Source organism: Opisthorchis viverrini (assembly GCF_000715545.1).
Source record: "Opisthorchis viverrini unplaced genomic scaffold opera_v5_197, whole genome shotgun sequence".
NCBI lineage: Eukaryota > Metazoa > Platyhelminthes > Trematoda > Opisthorchiida > Opisthorchiidae > Opisthorchis > Opisthorchis viverrini.
The window spans coordinates 157989-167124 of NW_008751854.1; the positions used below are offsets into that span (position 1 = coordinate 157989).

Genomic DNA, 9136 nt, shown 5'->3' on the forward strand with positions numbered 1-9136 from the left:
CGGGGGGGGGGGGGGGTCGAACCAAATGCAGCTAGATGCGTCGGATGCGGCTCCAGACATTACAACGACATCTTCGGTACGATCGGCATACCAGCAATTTTCGGAAACCCGTGAAGCCGTCGCCTGTGTGACCAATCTATTGAGACAGGTCCAATAGGTCGACTTTTCAGTCTACCCTCCCGTTTTCTTCAGCTTCTAGGGTTGTGCTGTTGGACAAAGTGAAGTTCTTAATAGTGTTCACTATGATCCTTCATGGAAGGTAGAGTGGAATGTCTGATGCATTCTGACAAATACAATCATGTGGATATCAATTAGATTTTCACAAGAGACTCAACTAAATTTTTCGTTTATGATATTTCTCAACTGAGTGTGTTCAACAAAGACCGCCTCATGTTTTAGATGGCACAGCATTCGAGGTATCGCAGTATATTTTCTTGAAGGGAACTACTCACGGGGTTGCTGATAAGCCCGATAAGCCCCAAGAAGGGCGTAACCGGTCATGGGCTGTCGAAGAGTTTTCAGCAACCTTGTAAATAATTTCACTTTTTGATGCATTCTCTGCGGGTGCACACCTTAAGTGCGGTAGATAATAATGGGTGTTAATGTACTCCGTGCTTTTAGGCCATTAGCCGAATGACCAATAAACTTGATTTATTCGAACGCGTACATCTCCCAGTTACGCTGTGTACAGCTTGCGTTCGTGCTTTTCACGAATGGATATGTTAGGATCGTCTGATCAGTTTAACCCTCAGCGTTGTATCAGGATATTACGAATAAATCTTTGTGCATGCTGATTGCACACGTGGAGCTGTTATATATATATACAATACTAATGTGTTTCTCCTAATCAGCTGATGAGTGTTTATCCCATGCAACGCAACCTCTAAATCGTTGCTCGTCTTGAAAATTTTTATTTTTGGCTAGTCGTCACGACTGCACAGAAGATACACATAGGATCAACCAAAATTCTGGTTTCTAATGTTTCATTTGCTACATTCATTGGATGTGGATCATTTGTGATTTGGAGTTGTTGACACACGCTTAGGCTTCTTTCTCTCTTGAACTGCCTTGAAAATTTTGCCGATTGTTTGCACACATACTTGTCGCCTGATACAGTTGATGCAAACAATATAACCAGATTATCGATTAATATCACCTTTCGGTCCATCACGCTTAGCGACCTTGTCACACTCCGTTCGATGACTGAGTTCCCAAAGTTCAGTTCTTATGCTAATCTACTCCACGTGTAGAATTTCGACGTGATTGTTTATTTTTACTTCTATCGTTTAAGCTTTTGCAATGGGACAATACAGCTATTCTACGTGTTCTCGTATAGGATTTGTAACGTAGGACACTGGAACAGCCCTTCTGAGTGCCGAAAGTTTTTGATTTTTTTCTGTATTTGGGTATTCAGCACTACCGATCATCTTGTGTAAACCAGTGTACCTCGCGTGCGTTGTGAAACAATTCAGCGAGTTAATTCAATCAGATTGCTGCCCTATTCACATCCAGTGGTGGTTTTAGGGTTGTCTCCTGCAGACGTTTGGTGAATAAATTGAAGTTTCGCTTTAACAGCTTGTCCCTGCGATGGGAAATTGCTGGATTTTGTCGAATGTTCCTGTGTGCGCGTTCTCGCCACTACTTCGCTCATTTTAGCTGCGTTTCGCGATATGAAGATAAATCATGAGTTTAGCTAACCCACATGCTCTTTTGCTGTATTTTTTCGCTCCACAATCGACATTACGGTGGCTGCGTATAAATTGTGTTTTAGAAGGTCCGTTGGGTGGTTTTTGAAATGTAGAATATGGTACACAAAGGAGACGACGAGTACGAAATCGTAAACCTCAAGCGCCTATCTGCATGCTTGGATTGTTACATGGAGCATGCTGTTCTAGTGCAATCACTGATAACTTTTGATTTTATCTCTCGTACTGCTGCAAGCACGACTGGAGAATGCCAACTTCGTTGAGTTGCAACTTCGGCCAGTTGCTAACAGTTGGATATCGTTGTCCAAAATCAGAAAGATGACTATCTCCTTTGGGCATCAATGCAGCCTGTCTGTGCAGCCATATGAAATTCAAGGGCAGAGATACTAGCGCTTCCTAAATTGATGGTTTAAACTCGCAGATTGAATTTCGAACTGAGCATGTGGAGTGAAGAACACAAGCATGGTCAACAGTGACACTGTGTAACAATGATGCTTCGTTGACGCGCAGTTTCACACTCTGTGACAAAATCGGGAATGGATGGAGGTTGGGGGAAACCTAGTGTTTGTTTACCACAAACATTTCCTACCTCCACTACTCGGCCGAAATACGTAGACAGAACAGATTGCGGTAGTTTCATTTACATTCACTCTCAAATGAATAAACCACGAGAAAAGTGCTTCTTAGGTTAACTTGTGAAATAAAGTCATAAACCAATGTATCAAATTCACAAATGTCATGGGTCACAGCGTCCTGAAAATGATGGTCCCAAGCGAGATGTGCTCATGTGTGGATCCATATCGGATTCCAATAGCAAACACCACAAACCGATCAAACATCTGAGTGGTCCACGTCTTTCCGGACAGTATGGATTCATGTTTTCAGCGGACTATCTAGGTGGTGTCACCCTTCGAGGCAGGTTTTAGGTTCTAGTATTCGGTTGGTTACTTCACTTTCTTGGCATTTCAAGAATTGACCAATTCATTCATGGCGGCTTTTCTCTGAATACCGAAGTAAAGTGGGTGAATTTCTTTGCTGCACCTTGTCTTTTATCACATACGTCTGTGGTCGAAACCATGACCAGATCCGACGAACGAGGCGCTTTCGAACCGAGCTCTTGTCATCTTGTACTCGTGCCCGTATCCCTCTTTGTGGTGTGTCACATTACACAGAATTGCCTTTGATTATATGTATACGGGCGTCATCTTGGGCTGAATTGAGGACACACTGTTTATTCTTGTCTACTTCTTCAGGACTTTGAGGAATCGCTGGCTTCGCGTAAGCGGTTTTCGCGGAGGGAAATGTCTCATGTTCTGTTGGAGCGCAACTACTACAAGGAACAACTTTTAGAGTTGCAAGATACCGTACGATGGACAGAAATGTTACGCGCAGAACAACGGAATCGGGCGGAAACCCTGCGATTTCGGAGACGTAGTCGTATATGGGACATGTGCGTGATTCGCTTTTGTGTACCAGTTACATCCTCTTCTGTCCACTAGCATAGCGTTCACAATCAGATTAACGTGTTGACTAGCAGAATGGCAATGATAACAATGACAAATTATTGGGTGCCGTCCTGCCTGGAGAAGTCGTGTTGCTAGAAGATTGAGACGTTGAAAAACAGGATTTCTTTCTAAATCATATAGCCTGTTATTTGAAATTAAAAAAATCCGTTTAGTTTTGCACACTACCATCTACCTTTACTTCTATGAAAAGTGGTTCCCCTAGTAACATCGAATGGAGTTTGGTTACTGCTTCGGATCTTGACTCAGCATGAACTGATATATTATGCGTTTCATAATCAAACCAAAGCTCCTTTGTCGTGAGCCTAGACTGTCCTTAACCATCGGTTTTTTGAATTGTGGCTGCACGAACTGTTTGATGTTAAAATTGGTGAAGCTCGCGAGACCAAACAAGCAGGATATTGGTTTGTAAATTGATTGATTGTTTGTGTCGGCATCGCATGTTTTAAAAAGGCATCCCCGATGATTGGAGTTTCAAGGCATTGTCTCGTTTTCCCTCAGGACCGCTTTGTTAATGATTTTATATCAAGTAGTTTAGTCACTGTTTGAAAGCTGATTTTAACGTGAATGACTCACGATAGTCGGATTGGTTTGGTCCCATTTTCCGCTGAATAAACATTACTCGCTAGCATATTTTACTGTGTCGGTCCTCTTGTGTACGTTTCATTTCATCGCTGTTAGTTTCAACCACCTGCCCGATTCGCCAATGAATTATTACCCACTTAGTTTTATCATTCCTTCACTGTACTGGTCGTCCCACCCATCAGATGTCACTAGTGAGTTGCCCCAGTCTGCTAGATTCACACAATGATCCTAACTGGGCCACTGTGAGTCAAACTACGGTTTTCAATCATTGAGTTCCCCAAGATATTATTTTATTCTTTCAAGAACATCAATCCAACTGTGCTCAATTACTTCGGATGACAGGTGTGCTGGTCACGGACCCCGTTGATTGGGTCACACCATGACTGAGGACTCTTGACCTTTTTGGGTCATTTTCACTCAGTCACGCGCCTGCAGGGAACATCCGAGTTTGATCAAACAATATCTTGACTACGACCCAGGAATACATTAAACAGCAAGATTGGTCACTTCTTCAACTGCCGCTGCTCCTCACAGAGATCACGTTGTTCGGGACAATGACACACCTAGTAATTGATCCCTAATCTCCCGGTTTCAACAAGTCGTCAACTAGAATCGCGCAAGCTCATTTGCTGCATCGTTGAATGAATACGACAACTGGAACCATTTTACTCAATTCTCGACATGGCCGATGCATTGCACCGTGCTGCACATTCACATGTGAGGGTTCGAAAAAATACAGATGGCCGTGACATGGGAGATGGGTTTGTTAACCGATAGGTATTTTGGAGTTCTTGCATTATGACATCTGTTTTACCCAAGTATCTGAAGAGAATTCATCAGTTGCGTGCACAACCTAAAATCGTGATGAAACTGCGATGAACTTATCAATGAATCTTCAGATTTAGCTGTTTTTACTGCTCTTGCGTTCTCAAGCTAGCACTTTCATATAAAGGCCATTAACTTCTGCCGAATTGCTTGAAAGGCTTCATGTTTTTGAAACTTCAGATTCGCCAAGTTATTCACTCCTTCCAAGCGTCGTGATAGTGACGGTCCTTGGACAACTGAGCAACGAACGCCGTCTGCATTCCCAGCGGAATCGGCCACCGGTGTTGGACAGACCTTTGCCTACAGACCCACTCACGGCTGCACCACCGGTCCAAAAGGGGCTGTACCACTGACGTTTTCTGACACCAGGATAACGTGAGTATGATATTCTGACTTTCTTCAGAGGCTATCCCAATCCACTTGAGTATTCATTTTCTAGATTCCCAATGTCGCCTCGTGCTCTATGAAACTATTTTTTGTGTGTTTCTTAGACCAACAATTCAGAAGCGTTTCTCTCTGGATCTGGATTCAACACGCGAACGTTCCATCCATTCAAATGATTGGATTACTGTTCGACAACCCCATATCACCGAATGCTTGGAGTATCACGGCTTGCGGGCTCATCAACCCTCTGTCTGTTACATCCGTCCTGTCTGTGAGAATATTGCTGGCTTCAAGGTGTTCTATTTCGTTATGATACCTCAATTTTCTTGTACTATTCACTGTGGCTGTATCTTTTGACAATTATATGAACAGCTTAAAGTTGGATTCAGGCTTAGCACTAAGCATACACTTTTGTCACTCACATGCTGGTTTGCATCACATCGTCCATTTTCTGTGGATGTCGATTCGATTAAGAAATTCGAACTACCATCCAGTAGAACGGTGATTGCTTCCCGTTGATCATACTACCGGCTGAGTTTATAAGATTTACTGAAGCCCGCTTTGGCCATCTCTGCCTTGGCAGCGAAGTATAAAAGCAATTACCNCATCCAAGCTATTGCCTTCAATGCAAAGCTCCCATCTCAATTCCCCCGCTTTATAGTCGACTAACAGTGTTTTATTTCCGCACGAATTTATCAGCTCCCGCCTCCAATGCGGAGCCACCTACCCCACCTCTCCAAATCATTGGTTAACGAAAATGTGGCACCTAAAACCACTGTACGACAAGTACGAGGTTCTTACAACTGACAATGATGATGATGTGTCGTGTAATGCTTGTCCTGTGATCCTTTAGTTTACCTATCATTTGAGTTTACGCGGATTCACCTTAACCTGTCCGTTATATGTCTCAGTGACCAGTTTTTGCAGCCAGACACCGCTGGAACAATACGCGGTCAGGAGTTTGTATTCAGCTTAGGGAAATAAGAGTCCGTTTGTGACTGATCACGGTGTTACCGCATTATTTGGAATTACGCGTTGTAGCAATGTGGGCTCGCAATGGTGTCGGTATGCAAACGAGATCGAGTGCCATTTGAAACGAATCCGTTCACCTCTCACATCTCACGCGAGAGAACTTCAGAGACTTGCTGTCATGTGGCTTTTGCTTTGGGGATCCGCTTCACTGCCTTCGTGACCATCAGCTTTAAGAAACCACGTCCTTGCCGTACAGTGGCTACCATAATTCTGTTCGCCAATGATTTCGGAGATGAGGTAGATAGCTACGATTTGGGGGGCGGTAGCTTATATAATTGATGCGTAAATACAGAGTTGTCAGTGGACTTTTCACTGGAGAGATTGGGAGGGGAATTATGCATTGAAGGCAATAGCTTGCCTGCCATTGAGGGCACGACTGTGCCATGTCTGACAATGCCTCTAATCGTTGATGTGTCTCGTCTTGGGGTCCTATCCATGAGGACGGCAATGACGAGCGCAACTGAGTTAGCTGGGAATTGCTCTCATACTTCGCTGCCAAGTGATTGTTCTTCTCAATTCCCCCGCTTTACAGTCGACTAACAGTGTTTTATTTCCGCACCAATTTATCAGCTCCCGCCTCCAATGCGGAGCCACCTACCCCACCTCTCCAAATCATTGGTTAACGAAAATGTGGCACCTAAAACCACTGTACGACAAGTACGAGGTTCTTACAACTGACAATGATGATGATATGTCGTGTAATGCTTGTCCTGTGATCCTTTAGTTTACCTATCATTTGAGTTTACGCGGATTCACCTTAACCTGTCCGTTATATGTCTCAGTGACCAGTTTTTGCAGCCAGACACCGCTGGAACAATACGCGGTCAGGAGTTTGTATTCAGCTTAGGGAAATAAGAGTCCGTTTGTGACTGATCACGGTGTTACCGCATTATTTGGAATTACGCGTTGTAGCAATGTGGGCTCGCAATGGTGTCGGTATGCAAACGAGATCGAGTGCCATTTGAAACGAATCCGTTCACCTCTCACATCTCACGTGAGAGAACTTCAGAGACTTGCTGTCATGTGGCTTTTGCTTTGGGGATCCGCTTCACTGCCTTCGTGACCATCAGCTTTAAGAAACCACGTCCTTGCCGTACAGTGGCTACCATAATTCTGTTCGCCAATGATTTCGGAGATGAGGTAGATAGCTACGATTTGGGGGGCGGTAGCTTATATAATTGATGCGTAAATACAGAGTTGTCAGTGGACTTTTCACTGGAGAGATTGGGAGGGGAATTATGCATTGAAGGCAATAGCTTGCCTGCCATTGAGGGCACGACTGTGCCATGTCTGACAATGCCTCTAATCGTTGATGTGTCTCGTCTTGGGGTCCTATCCATGAGGACGGCAATGACGAGCGCAACTGAGTTAGCTGGGAATTGCTCTCATACTTCGCTGCCAAGTGATTGTTTAACTTTCCCTGACTTGTTTTCGCATTTCAGTTGGTTGCGCGAAGAGGGCTGTTTGAGGAATTCGGACGTCTGGCATACAGAGCACGTGACCAAGCCAGCGCAAACTGTGGAGTGTTATCAGTTAATCTTTCGTGGGCCAGTTATTCCTTCCGAAAACCATTCAAAGGTGTTCTCACCAGACTCGATCAGGGCTCCGACATCATCGATCATCAAACACTGAAAGTCCTTTGACGTTCTCGGCCAGGTTTCTGATCCGTGTAATAATGTGGGGCCCACTGCAGCCCAACCGTTGACGAATAAGCTAATGTGACGCCTACGCCACAGTCGATGCACGTTCAGAAAAGCTGCTCTGATCTTCCCTGTCGGGATAGAAACATCGTCTTTCGCGAGACCACCCGGGCTAATACAGCTGCCCGGGAAAAAATTGTTACTTCCATCGGTTCATTCGCAAGCATGGGGTTAGGGTTCGGGCCCACTTTACACTTTGCGGGTGTGAAGTGCATGCCAAACAGAGGCAGCATTATTTGGAATATTAAGTGTTGCCTGCTTTACGATAGCGTCGGATTCAAGAGAACTATGTCGTCTGTGTGCTCGATATCCGTGAGCTAATGCCTTGGGAGCACTCAACAGTCATGAGAAGCTGGTATTGATTGTTCCGTAATCTTATCAATGACAAATTTGAAGAGGAAAGGTGAAACAGGACAGCTTAGCCTGACATCATCTGATGTAGTGAACTCAGGCTGGAGTTGGCGTACAGCACCCCAAGGACGTTCAAAAATTTTAGGCGGACACCCTTGCTTCATAGGCACAGTCATAGTGCCTGATGGTCCACAGGTTCCAAGACTTCTTTCACGTCACAAAAAAAACACTATTGTTCGTTGCTGGAAGCCTTGTCGCTATTCCAGAATCTGTCGAATGGTAAAAATGTAATTGACGCATCCCCCTCCAGACGGAACGCAGCCTAGTTTTCTCGGATCAGTCTCTCCATGTTCAGTTCGCTTTCGAAGGATAAAACCAGAGAGCACATTCGGTGCCACAGCTACCAGGCTTATGCCACGGTGGTTTTCACATAGCGTCCGCGTACCCTTTTAGAAAACGGGTATAATTGTCGATATATCCCATTCTGTAGGCACGTTCTATTCATTCCATATCGCACCAGTGAGCTTCGTCAAATGGGTCACCAGTGGATCTCCACCTTCTTTGAAGCGAGATTGTTACAGGCCGTCCGGTCCTGGTGCCTTTTCGATACGGATATTTTCTATTCTGCTTCTTCTGATGGGCGATTAGGGTCTACAGGAGGCAACATAGCAGGAGGTCAGCTCAACTGTTGCTCGAAGTGTTCATCCCTTCTTTCCGGTCAGTGTTTTTGCGAGTGAAATAATTGACCGCCTTTTTTGCTTATTCCACTGATTCTGCCCCTTTTTGCCGGTCGATCGTATCAAATGGTACAGGGCGCGACTGTTTCCGTTAGCATACGTCTCTTCCATCTCCTGAGCTTCCGATATCCACATAACGGAGCTCGCCGTATTTTGACCGTGTTGGTCTTTCTGAAGGAATACACGTTACAATATCTATATCCTACAGGGTTATTGCGGCACACGGGACTGACAACCGCAACAGTTTATCGGCTTGATGTGTTTGTATGCATGGATATATATATATATATATA

General features: G+C 44.6%; 1 protein-coding gene across 1 annotated transcript in view; it reads left to right on the forward strand.

Annotated features, from left to right (window-relative positions):
- The window catches only part of T265_08008 (hypothetical protein), a gene marked incomplete at both ends in the record, with an annotated part of 48013 nt that overhangs the window by 13909 nt on the left and 24968 nt on the right, over window positions 1-9136 (forward strand). Inside the window, 3 exons of the mRNA XM_009173695.1 lie at window positions 2960-3156; window positions 4820-5014; window positions 5131-5317. Of these exons, the coding sequence (XP_009171959.1) occupies window positions 2960-3156; window positions 4820-5014; window positions 5131-5317 (579 nt within the window). The remainder of the gene's footprint in view (window positions 1-2959; window positions 3157-4819; window positions 5015-5130; window positions 5318-9136) is intronic.